Below are 27,102 nucleotides of genomic sequence, written 5' to 3'. Positions count from 1 at the left end.
GCCCATGCCCGAGGAGTATTTTGATGATTGGCTTTTCACGCCCACTTTGTCAGACAGCACGTTCGAGGGTTTCTCCTCACCCGAGGGCCATACGCCCGAAACAAGCCCGACCAGGGATCCGAGACTGGGGGGGGAGGAGACAGGCCCTTGTTGGTGGGTGGATCAGCCAAGGGAGGCATGGAGTCAGAGATGGATGGTAGGTCCTTGGCAGGCAGCGCCAGGAGAAGCGGGGATGGAGGAAGAGACTGTGAGGTCTGTGGGTGGGGAACCCGAGTTCGAACACACATATACGGAGATGACAGAGGAGAACGTTGAAGTGGACAACTTGTATCCTGAACCGACCCCGGAAGAACCACGTTTTCCTCAACCTGCACCCGGCGAGCGGGAGGGGGGAAGGGGGGGCTTCGAGGGGGGGATGGATGTCAGGGTTTCTGGGAGAGAGGAGGAGATGACAGAGGAGACGGAGAGCGAGTGGGAGGAGGGGCAGAAGGATGAGGAAGAAGATGACGGAATTCTGAGGGAATCCACGAGTCTGAGCAGCGAGTCAGAGGATTCTCAAAAGGGGGTTACCTTAATCAAGCAAAAGGGAGGAGAAGGGAGAAGCGGAGAGGAGCCCAGTGGAAGACAGACGCAGCAAGAGGCGTCTCAGCCGGAACGGAGTAAAGGGGGTGGAGTCGTCAGCCTCTCGGAGGGAGCAGGATTAGGAGAGAACAGAGAAAGGGGGTTGGAGCAAGGTGTTCAGCCGGAAAGGGTGGAGAGCAGAACAAGGGGTGGTGTAGCGGTCGAAAGAAAGGTCAGCAGCAACGTACGCGCGCCAAGTTCAAACGTAGAGGCGCGCGGAAGTGGAGAGAGCTCAGGGGAGGAGCCCGGCCCTAAAGCCAGAAGGAGGGGGGAAGAGGCGGCAGAGGATTCAGCCTCAGGCGAGTCACGGAGAGAGGGAACCCAGGGGGGCAGGAAGACCCTGCGGAAAAGAAAGGAGAGGAAGAGGTGGTCTAGAGCCAGGCTATTAAGTTGGTGTGGAAGAGGGGAGGAGTCAGAGGGGACTTCAGCGGTCTAACGTGACAGACGTACGGCCACGATGCTGAACTGTACGAGAAGCAGAAATCTTCAATAAACTTTTCCTGTAAATAAACTGCAACGGAGTGAGGTCTCTTGTGAGCTGGGACCCGTCCTGGGTGGCCGTGACAGCAGTTTTACTTTAAAACTAAAAGTCAATATGATTATTCATTACTTCTGACAAGGTGACAGCAGAAAGGCACTAACTTGGAAGTTTTGCCCCAGTGCACACTTTACTCAGAAGTAAGCCCTGCTTAAGTCAATGCTCTCTGCCCTTGCTCTCTGATGTGAACATGCAGTGGCACACACTCTGGAAATTGGTCAAGGCAGGAGAGAAAACAGGGGAAAGCGAATCAGCTATGGTGAATTAAAAGCCTCAACTGTCACCACATCAGCCAAAAGGCCACTCTCAGGGCAAACAGAGGGAACGGGGGGGGGGGGAGAGACAGGAGCAGCGGCCGTGCTAGGACAGCGGACCAAGCAGCAGCGTCCTTACAGACAGTACCACTGCAGACTGGGGAGGGGGCTCTGCAGGGTTGCTGCATCAGCCCATGCCATGTCAGGATCGTTCCGCTGAGGTGCTGAGAGAGGTGCAATTGTTGTCCATCAACCCTCCCCCCCCCCCCGAGTCTGCAGCCTTGGCAACCTCTAAGCATGTCTCTGCCAAATTAAGATGTATGGAGGCCCAGGAGTAGTTCCAACAATAAGGTCTCCTAAATGAACATGCCAGTGGGAGCTTTCTTTCCAGGGCTTACTGCAGCTGTGGGGAGGTCTGATTTTGTTGGGCTTGCTGTAGGGTGTGGGGTTAAAAACCTTGCAATACAGCATAACCCTGATGAAATACACTAATCCATACAGCTAGTAACTGAAAAAATAATAATTCATTAATTCACTGGCAACACTCAAAATCCATACAAAGTAGAAGACTCTTGATCACAAAGAAAGTCTAATCAGATCAAGTGAATCCATGGCAAGAATTTAATACACAACAACCCCCACTTTCCATTTCTTATTTTTTAAATTACTATTTCTGAATTAAAAGTTTGCTTTAATAATTATTCATTTATATAATGAAAGCAGGTATCACAACAGGATACAATACTAGGCAAATACTAGGGGGTTATTGGGTTGGTTTTGTTTTTTATTTTGATTCTGTATTGTGTGGTTTTATATTGTGATTTTATCTTGTTTTCACTCTGTTTATCTCTTGGAAAAGCTCATTTGGTTTCTAAGACCGAGGGAATGAAGATTCAACTTCGCCTTTATACAATGAAGTATTTAATATTCCATTGACTTCTTTCATCTCAGGACACAAGAGATAAACCTCTGGTGGATTCCTGGCAAGAGAAGTAGACCATAACTACATATTCATAGCTGCTCCCACAACTTGCATTGTATTCCTAGCCAAGGACTAAGCACATTTCTCAGCCCTGCTGCATCAAAATTCTTGGAATTCTGCATTCTGTTATTTTCTATTGGAAACTGCAAGTTCCTGCACCTGCAAGGAACTGTTAATAGCAGATTTCCCAAACATGTCAACCAGGTCTTTTCTGAAATGGTTGGAAAGAAGACTCAAAGATACAAAACATATGGAAAATACTTGCAAGGGGAACTGCAACTGCCCACATTTCACAGATGCATGTGAATTCAGATGCATGTGATATCATGGGAATTCAGAAGCTTGTCTTTTTCTGTAACACTTGAAGTATAGCTAAGACATATATTGGGGAAAAATTGTTTTGCCCAACCAAATTTCCATATCACTGCATTAAGTTTGACTCCTACCTCTCTCCAGCCCATTTATCTGATTTTTAAGGGTATCCCTTTCAAATTCAGCATGAGTCTTTTGCTCTTCTACAGCACGTAATTTTCGCTGCATAACCTCTCTCACTTTAGAAAGTTTTGAAATCTCTTGACGCATCTGAGACACCTCATCTTCTCTCGCCTACAGAAAACAAAAGAACAGGAATAGAGAGGCAACAATTAGTAAGGTATACATCAACTTTTGCTCCTACTGCAATGTGTTGGGTAAAAAAAAATTATAATAGCCATTGTCATTTGCAATAAAAGAAAATATTCAGAGCCCTGAAGGCTTTACAGAGCACAGCTTTTGTTTTTCATCCTCTTTTCTCTCTATCCTTTTTCTTCCGCTGCACTCTTGAGCTTTAGTACCAAGTACTCAGCTTGCCATCACTTGCCTAATGACAGCTGGACAGAAGAACTAACAGTGCACTCCAAGCCCAAGATTCACCAGGATGAGTGAGTTTGGACTAGGCAGATCTTGGGCTGTCCTAGTTCAGCTGGTGTAACTCCCTGATCATGGCTCAGCTGGGACTCAGCCTGCAGAACGCAAACGTATGCAGGGATGGGGTGGGACAGCATAACAAGAGACACTGATTCTTAACCTTTTAGTTCAGTCACATGATCTGGCAACTCAGCAGATCTTACTTACACTGGCAAAAAGAGTGGTGCAAGCCAACCTCTATTTTAAAGTATTGTATTCCCTCTTCTGGGCTCTGGCTAATCAGCCAACAGTAGCCCCACTCCTGAAAAGAGTTTAGAATATTGGTAACTTATGCCAACAACAACAAGGTTCTGTGGCATTTTAGGGTGTAATCCTATGCACCTGGAAGTAGGACCCATTAAACTCATAAGGCTTACTTCTAAGTTGACACTCATAGAACTGTGTAACAGAAGCTTTTGTAGGCTTGAGTCTACCATGTATCTGATGAAATTTGTGCCACAATTATTTTTTTAGCTTTTTAGGTGCCAAAAGTTTCTTTGTTCATATCCAAAGGAAGATCATCGGCTGTGATAATAGCCTTTGATAATGACTTTTTTTATAAACATGAACATAGATCAGAAAATACTCTTGATAGCCTGAAATGGAAATCCTTTTACTACACCAGATAAATATTTTTATATGCTTCTAGAACTTGCTTCCATTGTTTTAACCAACCAGGCCCCTTGGAAGCAAACACTTCATCAGCAAATGACGTCTTCTATTTAGAAGAACAGGTTGTACATTACTAAAGTTCAATAAACAATTGGTTTTCTGTCCTTTTCTTTAACAGAAACCATGTTGTAACTGCAGATGTGTTCTTGACTGGAGATTAGACAAAAGAGATGAACAATGGCAATATCTTAGGTATATATAGTGTCTTTCATCTCAAGGAGAGATTGGCCTATCTTGGAAAGGCAGGAATCTCTAAGATGCCACAAAAACAATGTAAAAAACACAAAAGGTCAGGGAACAAATTGGAATAGAAAAAAGACAGTAATAGGAAGAATAAGGTTTTTGCGGAAAATAAATTGTATGAGCAGATTATGATGTCACCACTTCCAAAGTTTGGGCTATCCTGGATGTCAGTGCAATTCATGTGCATGTTTTGTAATGTAATTCTCATTGGGGGTGAGAATGTTTTGTCCCAACAAGAGTTGTCTTTCCATAGCTGCTATTTGTGTTTCAAAGGAAGCCTCAGTGATCAAACATCTAGACATATAAGCTAGTAGTCACACACCTACCAAGCAGCCATTATGTACAATGCAGTTTTGAAACTGGGATAGTATCTGATGTCATACTGAACTTACTCTCAGCTCTGTGGTTTTCTGCTGGTTCTCCTGCATGAGTTGATCAATGGCCAAAGTATGCTGTTCATTTTCTTGCTGGAGCTTGAGATTTCTTGCCGTACACTGTTCAAGTTCTTTTGTGGCTCTTTCATTCAGAATCTGTGGAATTGTGGCACAAAGACATAAATGTATAGGACGCACACACATTTCCCCTTCATTTTTGGAGGGGGGAAGTGCGTCCTATAGGGCGAAAAATATAGTATAATATACTAGTACCACCCTCAGCTTCTATAAGGATTCCAAGGAGAACAGAATTCCTTCACCTTTTTTTTTTAATCAAATGCCATTTACCACCGTATTACTGTAGTAATGTATCCTATTTGAGAAATATGACAATTGTTCAGCAGCTGGGAATGAGAATGGCAGCTTCTAATGAATAACTCAGTGGGTGTAATGTTTTTTGTAGGATCTTTGTAAGCCTCCCTCACAGATAGCCGATAAATATTTTAATGCCTTATTGACATTTGGCAGTGTACAACACTTCCTGTAATCACTGCAAATGAGCAGTAGAGTCAAATGGTTCTTATCAGCAATCATGAAAATAAATTATAAATCTTAGAAGACATATGCTACATTAATAAGAAGCAGGGAGTATTATGAGATGGTAGACTACTTATTTCATCACTGCAGAAGATCCCAGGCTCAATCTCAAGCATTTCAAGGTAAAGGATTGCCGTTGGTACAGCTGGTGAAGACTGCCCCTAAGACCATGATACATCACTGCCTGTCATAATATTGGTCTAGATGGGTTGGCGTCCGTCTGCCTTGAGAGACAATGGAAGAGTGCACTTTCAGGGGTGCCTGTCATGATACTAGTCTAGATAGACCCCAAATTTTAATATAAAGCAACTTCATATGTTCAACATGCTCATAATTACTTGAGTCCATAGAAGTGCATATTCCAGTGAAATTCAGTTACCTCAATAGGAAGGACAGAAAAGGGTAGCAAGACATCATTATCTGACAGACTGATTAAAATCAATACACACAATACATTCTGGGAGCAGAGAAGCATGTTAGTAAAGCAAACTTGGCGCCATTCTGCAGCTGCTAATAGCTATGCCAGGACTGGCCCACAATTACCATTCATAATGTGTAAATGGATCATCACATCATTTTAAAAGGCTACGTCAGGACCAATGCATTTGACAGAGACAATAAAATTTTCCTTTCACTTCTGCATATATACTGAATCTGTGTTTGGTTTTATTAAAAACTTCATCTAAATGAACAACTGTCACAGACGTCTACCCAAATACACTCAGGGAATGGAAGGAAGGACTATACATTTGCATGACACAAGCAACTCCAGGAAGACTTTTGTTCCAGGAAGAAACTGCTTTACAATTACCAAACCTCTTTTATTGTTTACTAAAATTGCTTCTCATAGGGCTTTGCAGCATCAGGGGAAATGGAGTGAAAAAATAATCTAGACCATTTTAAGGCCTGACCAGAAAAATGCTAAGAAATGATATTTTGGTTTTTAAAAATGAATACTTTGCACTCTGACAGCAACTTCTGTCTAAAGATCTTTACCAGCATTCTGACAGATAACCTCACAACACAAGTGACAGATAGGAAAATATTATTGCCGTGCTTCCCTATTTATCTGCAGGCTTCAATGTTTCAGAGGGAAATGAGCAACAATTCTATGTTAAGAAATATACTAGTATGAAATGACAGTCTGGTGAGCCATGGCATCAGAGCATGAACACTGTTTTAGGCAGAAGTGAAAGTCCATTCTTATGTTTTATTAGTTTGAGGCAACTGCAGAAAAACATCAGCTTCTGCTACTCAAGCTGCATCAGTCTACACCGAGACAGTCATACACATGCTCTTCTCAGCCAAAATCAGCTTCTGGCCCAACACCACATATGTGGTGGTGTGGATTATCCCTTTGCACAAAAAAGCAGCATTCACACAATAATAAGTCAAATAATAAGTCAGCATAAGCTGATTTTTCCCCACAGCTGCCATGCTGCTTAAACCAACTGTGTGTGAATATACCCTGAGACACTGACATTTCCAAAGTGAGTGCTTGAAGACCTACAGAAACTAAATAGATTCTGGTGAGTTTTCTGATAAAATTCATTTATATACAAGAAAATATGGCATATTCATTTTAATGTATCCACTAAAAAGGTTCAAACGCATCTGAATCAAGTTCATAGAAATATTCAGTAGAAAGCCAGTAGCCCATTTAATAAGACATAAATACAACTACTAGTCGCTATCTGGAGCTGCCACATTTTCAATGCACCTTTTTTTTTTTAAAGCAACAAAGGAAAGACCATAATTTCAAGAACTATCACTGGGCTCATAATGGGTAGTGCTAGACTCACATATGTAAAACTGTGTTATGTGCTGCTGGATAATTTTACAAACCAGACATGAGTTCCATCTTTAGAATCCTTCCTGATTCCTGCTCTCTCATATTTGTTCCTTGGCAGACCTCAGAGGAAACAGGAAGTACCCTGTCATCTTACAGTGGGGAGTGAGGTACAGTCCAGATGCTGTTGGATTGGGAGATGGAGTCCAACAGTAGGGAACCATGTTTGCTTCCCATGTTACAGGATCCCACAGTTATGCATTCATTTATCTCATGTCATGTAACTAAAGGCTCACACTCAGAGATACTTTTAACAAACCCAAGGGACCAGGATGTAATTTTGTGCATGTGGCTTTATTGTCCTATTTTGCCACAAATCTTTAGAAGGCATTCTCAAATTACTTCAGTGCGAGTGAGGGAGCAGGTGGGATTTTTGTCAAAATCTATATTAGCCGTATATGACCAAGAAAAAGAAAGTGTTTAGTTTCCCCAAGTGTTTTCATTCTGTCCTGAAAATCTGACCTTGATCTGAAGAGTCTATGTGTGTGTGTTTTTAAGGAAGTTCAGTGTCAGACCCTACATTACCTTTTGCTCCTTGAGCTGCTGTTCAATTCTCAGGAGTTCCTCCTTGTTTCTATTCATATTCTGCTGCATTGCCTTCATTTCAGCCAATTTGCTGTCTAATTCCATCTGCTGCTGTTTTAGTTCCCTCTCCATTTTTTCTTTTCTTCGGGCCTCCCTTGAAGCCTCATTCTGACGCAACTGGATTTCCTGATTAAGCTGCAAACAGCAATAGAGGAGGAAATGGCAAAAAATATTTTTCTTTTAATCAGGGGAATCAGTAAGTGTATATTCTACCCACATATAAGTTTGGCATTCTACTTTTTGCTATTTAAACAATTTACAAAGCATGTGGACAGTAAGGTAAAAGTAAAAGGTAAAGGACCACTGGACAGTTAAGTCTAGTTGAATTTCATAGAATCATAGAGTTAGAAGAGACCACAAGGGCCATCGAGTCCAACCCCCTGCCAAGGAGGAAACACCATCAGAGCACTCCTGACATATGGTTGTCAAGCCTCTGCTTAATTTGACTATGGGGTGTGGCGCTCATCTCCGCTTTCAGGCCGAGGGAGCCAGCATTTGTCTGCAGACAGCTTTTTTCAGGTTATGTGGCCAGCAAGACTAAACTGTTTATGGCGCAATGGGGCACCGTGACGGAAGCCAGAGCGCATGGAAACACCGTTTACCTTCCTGCCGCAGCAGTACCTATTTATCTACTTGCACTGGTATGCTTTTGAACTGCTAGGTTGGCAGGAGCTGGGACAAAGCAATGGGAGCTCACCCTGTAGCACAGGTTCAAACTGCTGACCTTACAATAGATAATCCCAAGGTGGTTTAGACCACAATGCTACCCATGTCGCTACACAGTAAAATTGATCAGAACCCCAGCCAAAGTGGGGCTAATGAGATAAAGTCAATGCTTCACATGAAGAATGGAGGTGAAGGTGAAGCACAGTTGGTTAAGGAATGGTTTTGTGAAACAAAATATGTTTTAGGGAGACTTCAGGGAAGACAAAGAAGTGATCTGATGAACAGTGAAAGGAATGTTTCAGGAGTGAGGGGCAAGAAAGTCTAGAGATCGCTGAACACCCCACTATCTACCCCACAAACCCATATGGGCTTTACAAGTACAAGAAAGAAATGATCACAAAACTCAGATGGGATGCAAGCAAAAGGGATGGAACCAGCAGAAGGAGGAACCCTGGTTCTCAGGCTGTTCCCCTCCCACTCTACCTAAAGTTAAAAACCTACTCCTGCCTCCATTCTGCCCTCTCCCCTAATGTCTCCCCTCAATCTAATCTAGATTATAAACTCAGCAGAGTAGAAACATGTCTTCTCAGTATTTATAAAGCAGCAGCTCCGGTTGGTGCAGATTTGGCAAACATTTAAGTCCCCTACAGAAGGAAAACTTTCTGAAAAAGATATGTCAGAGATTAATGAAAGAGATTAAATGCACTGATGATGCTCTGCCACTGATGACTTCTCACCAACCCGCCTGGAAAGGGTTTAGGAAGTAAAATAGCAGGTGGTAGTTAATAGAGACAAATTGGCAAGCTTTGAAAGCCTTCTAGACAAAGACAAAAGTGACAGCAAATAGGGTTTACACAGACCTCAGCAATGGTTTGTTCCGCCACAGTTTTTGTCATTTCTGCTTCGTGCTGTTGATCTGACATATTTGTTACATTTTCACGTAACTTTACAACCTCTGACAAAAGCTGGTCTCGCTCCTTTGTTACTTCTTCCTTGAATTTTAGCAATTCCCGCAGGCTGTGGGGGGGAAAAAGATCTGAGTCAACTTCTCCGTGTTCTCCGCAAAATGTGCTTTGTGGGAAATGATAGTGTAAAGATATAACTGCTTTACATGAAACTCCCCTTCTATTCGCTCACAAAACCTGTCAACTAAATTGCATGTCTGTGAACATTTACTAAAAACACCCTATTACTACTTAGTAGCAAAAATCACAACCCAGTAGTTTTTATTCTTCAGCTGAATTCATGATTCAAACTTAGTTCCTTCCAACCTAATGATCAGAACTCTAAACTGTCATGCTCTGCAGCATGCTCACGGTATGCCCACTCCTCTACTCCTGCCTTGCCATTTTTTGGGTGTCTCCCTTTGGATTTGAATAGGCTGTCTCAGCTAATCTGAGATATTACATGACACATAAATGTCCAGGATCCAAGAGATGTACAGACAAGAACATAATCTGCCCAGGATATCTGCTCATCCGGCTTCAGCACCGTTGACCCTCCAAAGACCTTCTGACCAACAAAGAAGACTTCCCTTTCTCCCCTGCTGACCAGTATACTTTCCCACCTTTTCCATGAAGTGTTTGGCAAAGCTCTCTAGTTTCTGTGCCCTGCATTAACTATTAACTGTACATGTAAATGAAACAACCACATACTGCAGTGCTAAAATTTAGATTGTAAGCTCTTCAAAGCAGAGACCCACAGGGAAGGTGCCATGTGCACTGACTGCCAGTTATTGTTATTATCAACAGCAAAAGTTAGACACACTGAGTAACAATGAAAGACACTGGGTTCCAACTGAAAACCCATGTGGAAGGCAGCTTGAATTTATGCTCCAAGTATGCTGGCAACTGCTACGCTACTGTTACACAGGTGCTCCCAGCAGCAAACCAAATATCACAAGATTAACAGTACAAGCTAATATAGCAACACCAAATGGTTGTGGCAACTGCTTTCCCATCTACCAATCACACTGTTGCACACCGACAATTTCTTAACATTTTTCAAGGATAGAAACCACTAATCACTGCAGAGATTGAAGATGCCCCCATGGCCTTACATTCCCCAGAACATAAATCCTAGATCAGGGGTGGCAAGTGCTTCTGGGCTTGAGGGCACATTCACCTTTGGCAAACACTCTGGGGACCACATACCAGTGGTAGGTGTTGGGAAAAATGTGTGTGGGCACACAGCCCCCCCCCCCAATTACTCCCTCCCCCACTCATCATATGATTGATCTGAAGACCAGGAAGGGGCAATTTGTATCCTCATCAGGGAACTGGACTTGGCCAAGGAGTTTAAACCTTTCTGCCCACCCCAGTGCCATGCTTCTTTTATTTTTACCACTGCTAAAATCAGTGGCAGAAAAACAGTGGCAGTGGGAGGGGGCACATAAGGCATCCTGGCTAGGGGATAGACTGCTGTGGCTTTTGAATAAAGTTTATCAAGCTATTCTGAGGGTGCAAACACACAGCTTTTCACACATGAAATATATTTTCCCACCTAAAAGATAACATGTGCAGGTTTTTGCAAGATTATTTGCATTATCTTTATCAAATGTAGTCTCAATGAATGGCAATTTCTCCCAGTCCTCTCCGGATGCAACTCACTTATGCTCCTGACCCAATGATAATCCAGATCCTTGCTCCACTAATTTAGTCAAGTTCACGATTTCCTCTTTAAGAGACAGGATGGTTTCCTTTGCTTTCTGCTCCTTCTCATAAGCTGCATCCACCATTTTCCAGGCCTTTTCGATCTCCTGTGGATGGTTGAAGAAAACAGTTTCATATATTTAATTAAAAATGAACAATTAGCTAATTAATTTTCCTCCAGGTTAATGAATAAAAGTTTTCAGCCTTCTTTCAACCTTTGGTCTTCATCTGTGTTCTGTTCTATTAGCCAATTCTGTCTGGCCAGTAAATATTAGTACTTTCAATTAAGCAATCCATACCTACTAATATGGAACATTATACCTAATTATATTGTATTTTCAAAGTTATTTATTTTCATCAGCATGAATCTTGCTTAAAGTCCACTAGAATCTGTGGCCAAGTTTATCCATATTTTGCCCAGCGTTTCTATAATCATAATCTTAAAATCCAGCTTTTCTCTTAAAAAGTCCAGAAGGAGATGACAACTAAACATTCGAAAAAAACTTTCTGACATTAAGAGCTGTTCGGCAGTGCAATAGACTCCCACTAGAGGTGGTGGGCTCTCCTTCTTGGAGGTTTTTAAGCAGAGGCTGGATGGCCATCTGGCATGGATGCTTTAGCTGAGATTCCTGCATTGCAGGGGGTTGGACTAAATGGCCCTTGGGGTAGCTTCCAACTCTTAAGATTCTATGATTGCATTTGATTCAAACAAGAAATTCAGGGGTAAGCAAGCTAGTATTTTTAATATTTTCTGCTTATCTCATAAATGAGTAAACATGATATGAATATTTGGGAGAATGATTAAAATGCAAAGCAATTTATGGTTAAGCTAGCCCATAAACAATGGGGGTCAAAGGAAGGGTACTCAACCATGACCTGAAGCCATGGGTTTTGTCACAGAACTTCAAATCTATTGTTTGGGATATTATTTTCAGCTCATGGCCAGGGATTTTTTCCCTTTCTTTGTTAACCATCATATACTAGTCCATCAAATCATAAAAGTATGGAGAGAGTTCAGGTAGCAAGAAGGTTATCCCCTTAATATCTGTGGCTCTTGGGTCAGGAAAGCTGCTTGCTGCCACATCTTAGCTTCTTCTCTTCTTTTTTGGGACAGCTCAGAAGGATAATTTGAGTAAGACTTTTTTCAAAAAGGCAAGCTCTCTAAAGGATTATCATAAAGCTTTTGAAATGTGTTTTCACCTATTACATCTACCATATTTCTTCTATGTTCTATGCTCTCATACCACATCTCATTATGATGTAAATATTGTTTGATTTTGAAGTGATAATATTAAGCTCACTGTCCAGTTCAATAAAGCATTATAAACATAACTAACAATATGTTTAAGAACAGAAAAATTAGCCTCAGCCGAACTATTTTTGTGTTTAGAATCTAAGGGCCAATCTAGATTTGGTTTTAACTGCATCTTTATATTTAATATATATTTCTTTAAAATGCAAATAACAGCCCTGCGGTGGGGTGATAATTGTCATGCTCACAGCAGGCAGTGTGATTTTCCTCTGCTTTAGTCCTGAAATAACCCATCTAAAGCTACTATTTGTATTGAAGGAAAACCACTTGTTGTTGCCATAAAATTAATCCTGGTACAATTCCATGTTTTAAAATAGTATTTAATATCCATGTAACATTTACATTTGTTTAAGGAACAAATTTGTTCAACAAAGCAGATGAAGGGGAAAATAATACAGGAATATTCCTTATCCCATTGTTGTTGTTGTTTAGTCGTTTAGTCGTGTCCGACTCTTCGTGACCCCATGGACCAGAGCACGCCAGAGCACGCCAGGCACTCTTTATCCCATTAAAACCCCACAAAATTTCATTGATGTTTTTTCTTAGCACTGCAGCCCCAAAGCAAGCCATCAAATAGATTCTACAGTTCTATGATATCAGTTATTTTTTACAATACTGTCATAATAGTTTCATTAAAATCAGTGTCACCTGCCTAAGTAAAAGGTGTCATATTTCACCTGCCTAAGTGAAAAATGGTCCAATCAATTAGCCTTAAGCTGCAACTTTACTGTACATTCCCAAAAGTTCCCAAAGGACCACAGTGGCACAACTGGATAATTTGGTGCATAATGTAATTGCTCATCTCATCTCCATACTCTTCCTGCTCTCATTGACATAGTCAAATGAGTCTGTACACTCAGATGAAGGACATCTTAATACCAAATGGGCTTCTGTTTTTGTCATTTACTTTGGCTAGAGCATGACTATACACAACATTATGAAAGTGTCCTCTTGTTTGTTTGTTTTATTTCAGATGGAGGAACACAAGGTTGTTCCTTTTTGTATCAGGGTAAAAGGACACAGAAGTATTAATATGGTAAGATAATAAAATAAGCAGTTCAAGTATGACTGATTGAAGATACAAAACAAAAAAGATTGCAAAAACCTGTTAGATCTAACTAGAATTAATCTTATGCTAGCCCCTAAAATTAGATATATAAATACATTATATTTTTACCAAATTCACACTATAAAATTAGCACATTGTAAATGTAGGTTGTGTCACTCTGAGCAGTCTGACATACACAGTAGTCCATTTCCTGCATATTATTTTAAATTCACTTTCAGCACTTTTGCTGCTACACTGTAAATGTGGCTTCTGTTGAAAACTGGAGGGATGTATGTGATGAAACAATCACACAATAGCTTTACCACATGCCAAACGTTGCATGGGTTCATTTGACCTACATTCCGAAAATGCCAGTTTGATGGTGAACACTGACCTCATTAAAAACTTTTCTAGGAATGTTACAGAAGAAGAACAGGGGGAGTAGCAAGGACCCACAACTTCAGCATGCGTACACTACACATATACATTTACATTATACTCTAGTTTAACAACTGTTTCAAGTGACATGAGAATAAAGTCAATGTAACTGAATGTGAATGTATGGTTTAAATATGTATTATTAAATATTTAGTATAGGTGCCGTGAGTTTTTCTGCATAATCTGATCTTCCCTCTCCACCACAGATGATTAACAGAATTAGAAGAGCTGAGATCAACAGTAAAGGGACATCAACTTCCACTACAAACTGTAACTCACACCAAGTCATCATACTAAGGATCATGAAAGTGCTAACATTTTACGGATTCAAGACCTCCATTTATTACTATGGCCTCAGTTATGCATTTGTCATGTTTTGCTTCCCTTACCCTTTTCAGAGATGCTATTGTTGTCTGGTCATCCTGTGAGAGTTTCAGGGCAGTAGCCACTTTAGCCGAATTCACCACAATCTCTGCATTCAGCTCCCTGCATTTTGCCATGAGACGCTTTTCATTCTCATAGGACTTTCTTAGCACTGTGTGGAGCTTCTCATATTCCACGCGAAATTTCTCAAGGCTTTGATCTCCTGTAAGCTCATTGATGACTTCTTGGAAGTCTTTTTCCAACGCTTCAAAGATATTTTCTTCTATTGCAGGTTTGTCATATTTTTCCTGGATGAAAGGAAAGGGAGAATCTATCAGTCAGTCACCAAAGGCATCTTGATAAAGATAATGACATATCCCAAGATATTGGTATAATAGCTCCAAGGTACCTCCTTTTGATTAAAACATCTGTGATTATGGCAACTCATACCATATGAAGCTTACATTCCATCCTATTTTAAATGTACAATCCTTTAGGCAAGCAGAGTCTTTTAAACATGACTTCAGCCCATCTATAAAGACTTACCATTACACAAAGTATCCAATTATAAAACACAACTTTTAAAGATTCCAGTGTTTATATCACAACTGCTGTCTTTGTTTTCATGATCATATATTCCTTGAAGATGTCACTTCAAAGTATGCTGTTCTTCAATTCTTCACTAAGCAGTTACTTGGGATGGGGTGGGGGAATCAACACCATTTCGGCCTTAAAATAATGCTAGTCTTATCAATACTTTGTAATCCCAGGAAGTTAGAGAGTATATCTAGGACCTGGCAGGTTACAGTGCATGGTTTACATGCCACAGCCTGGAAGCCATTTGTTTGACAATGTTTGTCCTACATTTCTGTACACTTCCTCTGAAACAACTATTAGAAACAAGATATTGAATTTAAGTTGGATAAACCACAGATCTGACGAAAAGAAACTGATTTGCAGTATAATCCTATGAATGTTTATTCAGTAGTAAGTCATTTTGAGTTGTTTACATTTTCAATAACTAAGTTGGTCTGAAATAAAAAACACTGCTATTTGTATTCAAAAGTAAGTACGCCCCATTGAGTTTAATACAATTTACCTCCATGTGAGTATAATACTGCAGCCTAAATTGTTCTTACATAAAATCACACAGATCACTAAACATCACATTTTAACAAATAGATAAGGAATCCCCAACTTTTTGGGGCTCAGGGCCATACTTAGAAATTTAAGAGACTGTTGTGGGCACCATTTCATAGAAGAAAAAACTGAAGATTCTCAGACCCTTAGAAGAAAGAAAGAAAACAGGCAAAAAGCAAAACACCTATACACATCTCAAAACAAATAAAAAGTTTTTTAAAACACCCCTAAAAAGACAATCCCTCCTAAACAAAAGAGCACACAAACACTTGTTTCTTTAAAAAAAAAGAGACAGGCAGGGGGGCTTGACAGGTAACTAGTGGGGAGGTTTCTGAGGAAGTTGTGGTGCACACAAGTACCACACCAGAAACCCCATCTGTAAGGGAGCCTGAAGGAGTCCAATGAGGACTCAATGACCACATAACGCTGACTGATTTGAGAGGTAAAAATACTGTAAACAGCCCCAACTATTGAATTTCTAAGAAGTCAGAACTGCCTACAAAAATAGAAAAATCCAATATTTTAACCCAGCCAGAACTGTGCACAAGTGTGTCCATCCCAACTCACAAAGAAAAACCCCGGAACAGTTCAATGGGGACCGAGCATGCTCAGTGAGCATGGAACGCTGATCAACTGGGAGGAAGTGAGAAAGATGTAGAGGGAGGAGAACAAGATCCCATTTGTTTCAACTAATATATTTTAGCTAGAGAAGCCAATATATCACAATTGTATCACCATGCCGCCACTGAGCCTATAGCACACAATATTGCACCTCACCATAAAACTATTTCAATTCACAATGCTTAAAATGTAATAGTATTCTCTACTCATGATAAACTACTTCCTGACAGAAAAATATGTGTGAAATCAAACGGAAGTAAAGATGTTTTGTGGGCTAAGGGGAGCAGTGAGGCTGCCTCTGTTTTATTCTCCCTGTCTGAGTTCATGCCAAACTCAGTTATTCAGCCCATAAAGCTTGGTTTATTGCCCCCCGTTTGCCCAGAGTATCAAGAAACACAGGCTGGGAACATTTCAATTAATAAAGGACAAAACTAAGGGGAAAGGCAACGGCTAGCTGAAATGACAAAAAGATTGTTAGCTACAAGGTGCATAGGACAACTGTACTAGAAGACACACAGAAAATGGCCTCTCTTAAAGAAACCCTTGCAGAACGTGAGCGGGGGGGGGCCGCGGGAATAAAGACTTGAGAGATGAAAGAAAGGGGGATTGAAATAATAACAGACATACAAAACAAGAGAAACAAAAAAGGAGTCATTTGTTTATTTTGAGTTTTTCTATCCCACCCTTTACCAACTGTCCCCAGGGAGGAAGTTTTCACTGTAAAATATCGACAAATCATTAAAATAATCTTATATACATAATGACTAAAATAGCATAAAGCATCCTTTAAAACATGAGATCAACCAACCAGCAATAGACAACAAACTGAGTTCTCACTCCATCCCAAATGCCTTAGCAAAGTTGTTAAGAGACAGAGAGAGAAGGAAGGTAGTGGGATGAGGGAAGGAGTAAAAGCAGGAAGGGGCAAAAGAAAGATATAAGGAGGGGAAGAGAAAGTGAGCAGGTAGGAAACGACAAACAAGAGACAGAGAAGAGATCCAGCCCTTGTGTTGGGGGGGGGGGGGTGAGTCACAAAAATGGAATAGAGGCGGGGACCTTGGGATGGCTAGTGGTGTTAAATGCTTTCCAGGATTATTTATTATTATTATTATTATTATTATTATTATTATTATTATTATGGTCATCAACAATACACAAAGATTAGTCCACATGTTGATTTCTTACTAAACTGACAACCCATAGGATCAGCACATGTTCCACGAGTACAAAAGAGAGTTGGTGCCCCTGACGTTTTTTCTCTCCATTTCAAGTTCAGCGCTACACACGTCTGTTGGCGTTATCGTTGTCTGCTCAGGCCCACAGGGGAAATGGTTGATAGGAAAGCAGTGAACAAGGTTTAAAGAAGAGTCACCGATATACATAGAGAAGGCATTATGAAAACGAAAAGGGAAACTGAACATAAGAAGAACCCTGCTGGATTAGGCCAATTGGCCCATCTAGTCCAGCATCCTGTTCTCATGGTGGCCAAACAGACGTCTGTGGTAAATCAGCAAGAAAGGACCTGAGCGCAAGACCACCACTACCCTCTTCCTGTGGTTTCCAGCAACTGGCATTCAGAAGCATTAGTGTCTCTGATCATGGAGGCAAGGCATAACTATTATAGCTAGTGCCACTGATAGCATTATCCTCCATGAATTGGTCTAATCCTCTTTTAAAGCCATCCAAGTCGGTGGCCATCACAGCCTCCTGGGGGAAGGAACTCCATAGCTTAACTATGTGCTGCATAAAGTACTTTCTTTTGGTGTCCTGAATTTCCCAGCATCCAGCTTCACTGGACATCCGTGGGTTCTAGTGTTATGAGAGGGAGAAAAATTTTCCTCCAGTCATTGACAGATGTCAGCAAGTGATAATTAGAAGAAAGGAATAGAAAACAAAATGGGGAATGATGACAGAGATGGAATACAGGGCAGGATGGAATACAGATGTGGGAGAAACAAGTTAAGAGAGTCATTCTGGGAAAGGAAGGGATCAGGGTAAAAAAAATTAGACAAATTCATGGGCAGGAATTCTAGGACACAATGATGGGTAGCGAAGAAGAACTGGGCAAGAGGTAAGGCATGGGAAAATGTGGAGAGCGAAACACTTAAAATAGGTGTATGATCAGCCATGTAAACTATTCTGGATCAATTAATCCAGAACAAAGTTCTACCTGACTCCATCACTAACTCAGATTATAATCCCACTTTTTCACCATTCTTAAACCATACTACTTCTGCGTACAATAATGGTGCAAGGTAGTGAGAGCGCATCCTTGAGTTCTGGCGAGGAGATGTGTGGTGTGTGTACATACTCAAGGGGATGGGATGAGGGGTTGTTGTTTTTTACACCCCATGTCTTTATAAAATAAGGTGAGAAAGGACATTGTCGTGAGCCTACGTACAAGCGTGCAAAGTTTAGATCTATTAAAACTGGCGAAATCCACGCTATCATGTATGTTACTGCGACTGGCAAATGAAAGAAGATATTCTTCTACTTCTTCCCCAGTATTAGTGCGGGGAGGGGTGAAGGGGGACGCGGAAATACCTGAGAGGGCGCCCAGTAACCTTTGTTTCCTTTTGGGGAGAAAGGAGGCGATTCCTAGGTATGGATGGATTGGGGAAAATGTGTTGTTAAGGAAAGGTAATAAAGGGGAGGGGGGAGCCCTAGAGCGGCGGCGGAGGAGGGGAGATACGGAAGAGGCTGCACCGTGAGGAAGGGGCTCACCTCTGCCATTTTTGCAGCGGGTGGAGAAGCGCAGAGGCCCCGAGGTGAGAAGGGAGAGAGGACCCCGCGTACAGGCCGGGCGAGAGGGCCTGTCCTTCTCCTCGCTGCCGCGTTGCCGCTGTGTACACGGGCCGCCGCTCTCGTCTCCTGGCAACCGCTCCCCCTCCCTCCCCGCGTTCGGCCGGGAGGCGGCTGGGCTGAGAAGAAAGGGAGCGCCCCAAAGAGGGAAGAGGACCCCGAGGGTCTGTAGGGGCCTCGGAGTAGCGCAGGCGGCAGGCGGAACCCGCAGGGCCCCAGGAAGGCGCCTTCTGCTGAATCAGACCATTATTAGTCCAGCACATCCAGCTCAGTGCTGCTGCTGCTGCCCATTGAGTAGCTCACTGGGAAACAAGGTTTTCCAGTTCCCAGCAAGTGACTACTATGGGCTCTTTCTTTGGTCCCATAAGCTGCTCATTCCCTCATGACTGCCAATTCTTGATTTTTTTTCTCGAATATTTCCGTGCTGCCGTTCAGGACGAAGCCCACCTCAGTACAATAAAACTAGAACTGCACTCTACAAAAACACAGCCCAACTCAACACACACCTGTGAATCCAAGCTAAAACAATGAAGAGGGAAACGGTTTTTAAACCAGTGGCAGTGTAAAGCATTATATAAAGTGCTTTTTCTGGGGGGACGCAGGGGTACACATGCCCCTAAATATTTTGGGAATCTAAGTTCATTGAGGGGCAGTATTTCAATATAGGTAGGAAAATGAGAGTACCCCTAAACAATTTTTAGGGGGGGAGCACTGATTATATATAAAGCATGGGTGTAAAGCATCAATTCAGCCCAACCTCTCAATTAGAAGAGTGCCAGAGAGAGGAAGGAAGCTCCAAGCCACAAATCCTGTTTCGAGAAGACTGATGTGATGTGAATGTCTCTGATCTGGGATAGTGGTTTCACACCTAGTTGTTGGGTGATGACCACAATATTAAGCTGCTTTTATACAGCAGGCACCTCCACCTCCAGACTGTCACTATTTTCTGATGCTAGTCCATCAATTAATTCGGTAATTAATTGATTGAGAGGTCTTGCACAACTAGCCTGCTTCCCCCCAAAATCAAACTTTTTGTTATAAGGAAAGTGACAGGAAAATGCACTGGAAAGTGCAGGATAACACTTGCTTGACTCATCATCTAACCTCACCGCAAACAGATCAGAATGAATAAATAGCTGTCGTTTTCTAACTTCTGTGCAAACAAATCAATCCATAATGATTGATAGCAAAGGGAAGAACATTCCAGTTGGCAGCAATAGGAACTTTCTGGCATAGTTGAAACACCCATATTCTAACTCCAGTTGTCACTAGCTGGGACACCAACACTCAATTTTGCATTGCTGAATGTTCTTCTATGCTATAACAAGATAGCCAGCCTCTTGCAGTGTGTTGCCAACATTTCAAATTATCCAAGCCTGTGAAATGGCAGGCTGTGTACTCCTCAGTACCTTATGTGTTCATTTGCATGTGTGTGCACTGTGATTAGATGCATCCACTACCATAAAACCTATTCACAACACATAACTAGAACTCTAAATTCTGTAGAAAGCATCCGTATGTATGGAAGTCTCCCTCCCCACTTCAAAAGATCATGGAGATCAAAATTCAATGCATGGAGGGCTGTAAAGATGAGAAATGTGACATGCTGCAAGGTGTAGAGTTTGCCAGCATACCCTCATTCTCCCTCAGTTAAGGAAAGTAAATGCCCAAATAGAACTCCTGACATTTAATTCCTAGGGTGGGCCGAGGGGAAAAGCTGAAACTTGAAGAAAAACAATTCCATGTGTATGATTGCTAATAAAAAGAAAAAAGCCTGCCCCAAAGCAAAAAAGGGACAGTGATTTACTAAGGATAACTACCACAAAACCAGGGTTGTCATCTCTAGTAAATAAAAATAACTGGAGTATTGGAATTAGCTGGATCAGTCACCTACTGAAACCCTTTTGGATGCTGAATGAGCAGTGTTTGGTGAGTGAATTGTGGTTAAAGAGGAGGCTTATTTGTTGCAGACATGCTTATAGATAAGAAAAATGAAGTTATTTATTGTAGGAAGTGCATAACTTGGATAGCACGTTGTCTAGCTCTAAGCTAACTGGTCTAGAGAAGATTGAGGCAGCCTTGCTTGCTTCTTTGTTCTCCCAGAGAATAGTTAAAGATGACTTCACATCTTAAGGTTCAAGAGAGAAGTGTGAGGAGGAGGAAGTTGTAAAACAAGATGCAACCTGAGAATATCAGTCTAACAACAAAGAGTTAGAGAGGTCGGATCAAGAGCTTACAGTTACATGAATAATATGAGAATTTGGATGTCCCTAACTCTTCTGTCTTAATCCATGCAAAACCCCTCTGCAAGATGAGTTGCACACAGACTTCCAGCATGGAGTATATGGAGGAATGGAACATGGACAAAGTTATGTTATGTGACTGCTATTGTATCACGCTGAGGTCCAGCGCCGAGGGCCTTCTGGCGGTTCCCTCATTGTGAGAAGCAAAGCTACAGGGAACCAGGCAGAGGGCCTTCTCGGTAGTGGCGCCCGCCCTGTGGAACGCCCTTCCAGCAGATGTCAAAGCGATAAACAACTACCTGACATTCAGAAGACATCTTAAGGCAGCCCTGTTCAGGGAAGTTTTTAACGTGTGATATTTTACTATATTTTTGGTTTCTATGGAAGCCGCCCAGAGTGGCTGGGGAGGCCCAGCCAGATGGGTGGGGTATAAATAATAAATTGTTATTATTATTACATTAACAGAGGAATTCTTTGGGGGAGTCCTCTGTGCTTAATTCTAAAAAAATAAGGACCCAAAAGTCAGCTGTGCCAGAAATTGGTGTCCTCTAGAGGCCTTCTCTATTATCCCACAGGCACAAGGACTGATTGCAATTGCTCTGTGCCCTATCATTAGGAAGAGTGGTTGCAAATTCTTAGTTACATATTATTGCTATATTTTCTGCCAGGGAGGAGCACTGGTGGGATTTTCTTGTCTTGGGTGTCAAAAAAATTCACCAGCCTTGAGGACTATGCACTCTGCCTTGGTTGCAGGGCCCTCTTTGTTGTTCTGCCTCAGGCAGCTAAATGTCTTGGGCTGGCCTTGGCTCTATGTGCAAGAAAAAATGTACACTTCATATCTTCAGAGGCATTGTTTCTTGACCCTGGCTCAAATGAAGCATTGGAGCAAGGGAAAGATTGGATGAGCATGGAAAGAGATTTCTCTGGTGCAGGGAAGATTATTCCAGGCAGGAAAGGCTGATTGTGAAGGTGTGATGGAAACTACTGGAATAAATGGTGGGGGGGCAGGTCTTAATTTGAGTGAGTAAACAGAGAACCTGGTTCTGCCAGAGCTCAGTGCTGGAACAAATTCAATTCAGTTTAACTCCGCTTAAACACAAGCAGCCAAGTATAACTGGATAACTGTGGATCAAGTTATAATTAACATTTATTAAATGGCTGCATACCCAGTGATTATTGCGTACACATTAGCTGCATAACCAGAATCTTAATTTCTGTTTATTTTTATATATCTCAGAATCTCTCACTTTCACTGAACTGTTTGCCTCCCTTCCATTCCAGTCACAGTGAAACTGAACCCACTGAAGTGAATTTCATTAAAATCCATATGGCTCAACAGATTAGTCTGTTAATCAGAACCATTTCTTCCTATTTTCTTGCTTTGCCCTTTCTTCTTCTGTCCTCTCCTTCTTTGCAGATGTTTGTCAATATTGTCTCTTGGATAGATGTATCTGCATCTTTTGACTTAAATAAACATAACAGCCTCTGCTGATTTGATATTGGTGACATGGCTTATCTGCATTGCAACCAGCATTCAGCCGGAACTGAAAATTTCTAAGAATCAGTTTAGGCACTTCTATTATTGCACTAAAATTAAATTGCACCAGTCCAAAGAGAATAAGATTCCCTCTTCAGACTAAGGCACTGCAACAAGCATGCAGGCAGATTATTAAGGCTTACTTTTGTTCCTATAATATTACTGTGCTATTAATTATCTCTGTGTGAAATGATACAGCCACTGAGAACGGTTGTAAAAAATGACAATGGCTTTCGACCCTGTATCTTCTGCTCTTTCTCAACAAACCACAGCATGCATATATGTGTCTGAATGTTTTGCTTTGTGCCAGCAAGGTTTGTAAGCATATGAAGTACTGCAAACATGAAGTATTCCAAGGTACGTGACCTGGCATAAAGCAAATGATCTATGCAGGCTGTGGCTTCTTGAGAAATAGCTGATGATGTCAAGGCATATAAGAGTAGAAGAATAAGTTATGTTAAGATTATTACTAATATGCATATGTGTTATATTTAAGTTATTTTTTCTTATTACCTTGTGCCTGACTGTAACACAGTATGCATTGATTATATGATTAAACAGAAAAGCAATTTTTTAAAAGAGAGAAATAGCTGATGATGCAATGTCAGTGTGTTATAAAAAATGCAAAGTAAGCTATAAAAATATTAGCAATATTTTACAGCACAGATGTGGCCAAGAAAGTTCAGACCAGTTTATGTGACTATTTGGTGGATACTGTATATGTGTTTTACCAGTTTTGTAATCATAGCGTTAAGGCAAAAGTTTAATGCCTCCGTTGGATTGCAGTGGCATTGAAGTAGAAAACTGTTCAGGGGCTTCAGGGGCCATTTCTAATTCATATACAATGAAACCTCTCTACTGTCTCCGCACCTATAAACTCTCTTGGAAGACAGGTTACCCAGGAAAGAATATTTGCTTATGCAATGTTATAATGAAGAAAAGCACTAGATGGCACTATACAACCATAATCTTACAGTGGAGATGCTTAGTTTTTGCCTAAATTCTATTTTTTTAAAGAGTAAACTCATTCCAAAGCTTTTTTATGTAATGATTATTCCCCATCTCCTTGATCATTGCTTTTTCTGTTCCTTTTCCATTTCAATTATATTCACCTTGTAATCTGATCATGTTGTGTGTTGTCTGCTGAATCTTAACAATCTTAATTATTACTATCAGGCTACACACAGCTGTTGCTAACTATAGGTTTATTAACAATTTTAAGGTTGTCTGTGGTTTCATGGGAGGTAAGAGATCACAAACTCACATGGAAAAGATTTGTAAATTGCCTGCAGCCTGCCCATCCCCATTGTCCCCACTGGAAACCATGAAGGTTAAATTTAACCATGAAGGGCAAGCATGCAAACATTCACTTATACCTTACGCTAGCCACCTGCGGCCTGCCCTTTAAAGGAGAAATTGTGAATTACAGAATTTTAAATACCCATCATCATCCTTGCCTTCACTCAGTTTTGTGTACAACACTCTTCCATTTTCTTCTAGGGGGAGGGGCCTCAGAAGTGAAGTAGCCTAGAGCCTCTCTTCATCTAAATTTGGCCCTGGGGTCAGTTCACTGTCCCTCAGACCTTGCGGGGGAGCGGACTGTGTGTGTTTTTTGGGGGGGGGAGAATGAACACATTCCTATGCCCCACAAATAACCCAGAGATGCATTTTAAATACAGTAAAAAGACACATTCTACTCATGTAAAAACACGCTGATTCCCAGACCATCTGGCAGGCCAGATTGGGCCGGATCTGGCCCCCGGGCCTTAGTTTGCCATATTAAGTCAAAGTACAAGCAGGCTTTCTGTATGGGAAGAAACAACAACACACACTATTATTATTTTTTTTGTGGTCCTTCCAGGGCTGTATATTCAAATAACATGTACATTATCACCTTTCTAGGAGTAAAACCTGCTAGAGGGCTGAAAATTATAAGGGAATATAGCAGAATTATGCTTGTTGAAAAGACATAACACCATCAAAAGGACTATCACTATCACAAGCCAGTCCCTGGGAATGCTGACTGGATGAAATTTGGGGGAGGGGGGAATCCCCATCTGAGAATAAATGTCCCAAATGTGCTGCCCTTTAGAAGTACTTTTAGATGGAAAGGTTAACAACATTAATATTCCAACAGATCATGCTCCCCGTTAGGTGTGTGAGTGAGAATAGTCAAATGCAGCAGAGGGAAAAGCAACAGGCATGAAAACAGATTGGCTTGGTTCTATGAGACTATATAGCTCTGGTTGGATCTCTTTCTCTACCCTGGACATGACTGTGCCAAGCTGTAGGAGAAATGCTTCTCTTTGATGTGTCAGTCAGTGATACAAAATGAACAGTATGTTCTACTCTCAACATTTCGTACTGGTTCGGAAGTACAAGGAGTATACCGTACTAGGCAGAGTGCATCAAGCAGAACTGGCATGTCCAGATAACTGGAGTCTCCATTATTCCCAATAGTACATTTGATGCTAGATCACCTTATGCCACGTAACTTCCTAAGTGGACTGCAAACAGTGCTGGATTTACGTATAAACTAAACAAGCTATAGCTTAGGGCCCCACTCTCTTGCCCCACCCCCAAATGTAAAGGAATAAAACTTGGATGTACATTTCCAAAATATAAGATAAAAAACAAATAAAATAAAACCTACATACAGCAACAGTGTTTTGTGTTGTGTAGGCTCCTATGATGTACCGGTAAGTAATGGGCCCCGCCTGCTAGCCTACTCCCTAAAATATCACTGGTAATTATTTCACTATTAATAAACTTATTTCAGTTCAACAATTACTTTGATAAAATACATATTTTGTGATGTGCAAATGGCTTTAAGATACCTATTAGGTCCATAAATTACCATATAGCAGATATTCAACACAAAAAAACAGCAACAACTTGTTGTTGACAAAGGACGGCTGGACATATAAAGGGCCCTATTACCTTCAGTAGCGTAGGGCCTCATCAAACCTAAATCCGGCCCATAAGTACAATGTAGTAGAATGTAGAATCGGATGTATAGATGCCTCCCTTCTTGTGGCCTATACATCAGGGCAACCAAAGCCAATAGAACAAGTGCTCTGGTGCTAGAGCAACCGCTTTTTGCAAACTAAAAAAACCACACACATGCATTACAACCGATCTATTGGCTTTAAGAGAATGCTCATTTCAAGCCTAACTTATTATTATTAATCTAGAGCATTTGTACCTCACTCTTCAGCCAAAAAGGCTCCCAGAGTGGCTTACATACAATCAGCCCACAGGCTTGAAATCTAAAATAAAATGACATGGATACCAATCTATACCTCCTGCGTGTACAGTGGTACCTCGGGTTACATACGCTTCAGGTTACAGACACTTCAAGTTACAGACTCCACTAACCCAGAAATATTACCTCGGGTTAAGAACTTTGCTTCAGGATGAGAACAGAAATTGTGCAGCGGCAGCACTGCAGCAGCGGAAGGCCCCATTAGCTAAAGTGGTGCTTCAGGTTAAGAACAGTTTCAGGTTAAGAACAGGCCTCTGGAACGAATTAAGTTCTTAACCTGAGGTACCACTGTATAAGGAATAAGAGTCCAGCATCCTGTTCTCACCATGGCCAGCCAGGAAGCCTGCAAGCTGAACATGACATCAACAGCACTCTGCCCAACCTGTGCAGCCCAGCAACTGGCATTCAGAGTTGTGCGAGTGGAGGTGAAATGCAGCCATCTTGGCAAGTAGCCATCAATCAGAACTTAAGAAGCCCTATCCTGTGAAGAGTTAAGCACACCTAAACCCTTTGAGTCCAATGGCCTTAGGCAGGATCAGGCTGTTCATATGCAAAGTGTGGTCCTTGTCTTTTTTGTCCATTATTACAGTGGTACCTCAGGTTACATACGCTTCAGGTTACAGACTCCGCTAACCCAGAAATAGTGCTTCAGGTTAAGAACTTTGCTTCAGGATGAGAACAGAAATCGTGCTCCGGCGGCGCAGCGGCAGTGGTAGGCCCCATTAGCTAAAGTGGTGCTTCAGGTTAAGAACAGTTTCAGGTTAAGTATGGACCTCCGGAACGAATTAAGTACTTAACCCGAGGTACCACTGTATGTCTTCTTTCACAGATTGAGATGGGGGGGGGGGAAGAGTCTGAGAAAGGATGACCTGCCCACAGGGAGGCCAGGTAGCAAGTTCCAGACACACGTGACACTTGAATCCTGGCCTCCTGCACGTCTGCCAAACAAACGCTGTTGCATATTAACATTTAATATCTACTTTAAATTGTTTAAAATGCTTTTCTCATTTGTTTCTTCACTCTCCTCCCAAGGAGCTTGAAGTATTGGGAGCTCACAACCACCCTGGAGGGTAGGGAAGAGCAGGCTGCACGCTTTCACCAAAGCAAGGCCCGCGGGTATTTGAACCTGCATTTATAACGTCCAAATTCTTGGCACCGGCAATTGGCTATTATCGAGCAGACTCGAATATAGAGATTGGCAAACCGATTTTACCAAAAAAGTAAAAAAAGTAAAGAAAGAAAGTGAGTTTCTGAATTTTTAATAGGGTGTGTGAAAACACAGCCTATATAGAGGTAGCAACGGGAGTTGCTTCAGTTCTCGCTCTGTATTTCATATATATTGCAAGCCACGAGGAG

The 27,102-nt window shown here is 41.6% G+C and overlaps 1 protein-coding gene across 1 annotated transcript in view; it reads right to left on the bottom strand.

The window, feature by feature from the left end:
- CFAP58 (cilia and flagella associated protein 58) overlaps positions 1–18,773 on the bottom strand; it is an 85,044-nt gene extending 66,271 nt beyond the window's left edge. Inside the window, 7 exon segments of the mRNA XM_081912547.1 lie at positions 2,842–3,001; positions 4,648–4,785; positions 7,601–7,795; positions 9,187–9,343; positions 10,936–11,084; positions 14,165–14,446; positions 18,624–18,773. Coding sequence (XP_081768673.1) covers positions 2,842–3,001; positions 4,648–4,785; positions 7,601–7,795; positions 9,187–9,343; positions 10,936–11,084; positions 14,165–14,446; positions 18,624–18,632 — 1,090 coding nt within the window. The 5' untranslated portion in view covers positions 18,633–18,773.
- Positions 18,774–27,102: the final 8,329 nt, after the last annotated feature.

Source organism: Podarcis melisellensis (assembly GCF_964234715.1).
Source record: "Podarcis melisellensis genome assembly, chromosome: 5".
NCBI classification, from domain to species: Eukaryota; Metazoa; Chordata; class Lepidosauria; order Squamata; family Lacertidae; genus Podarcis; species Podarcis melisellensis.
Note: the sequence above shows the minus strand (reverse complement) of the source record. Positions and strands in the feature narration are given on the sequence as shown.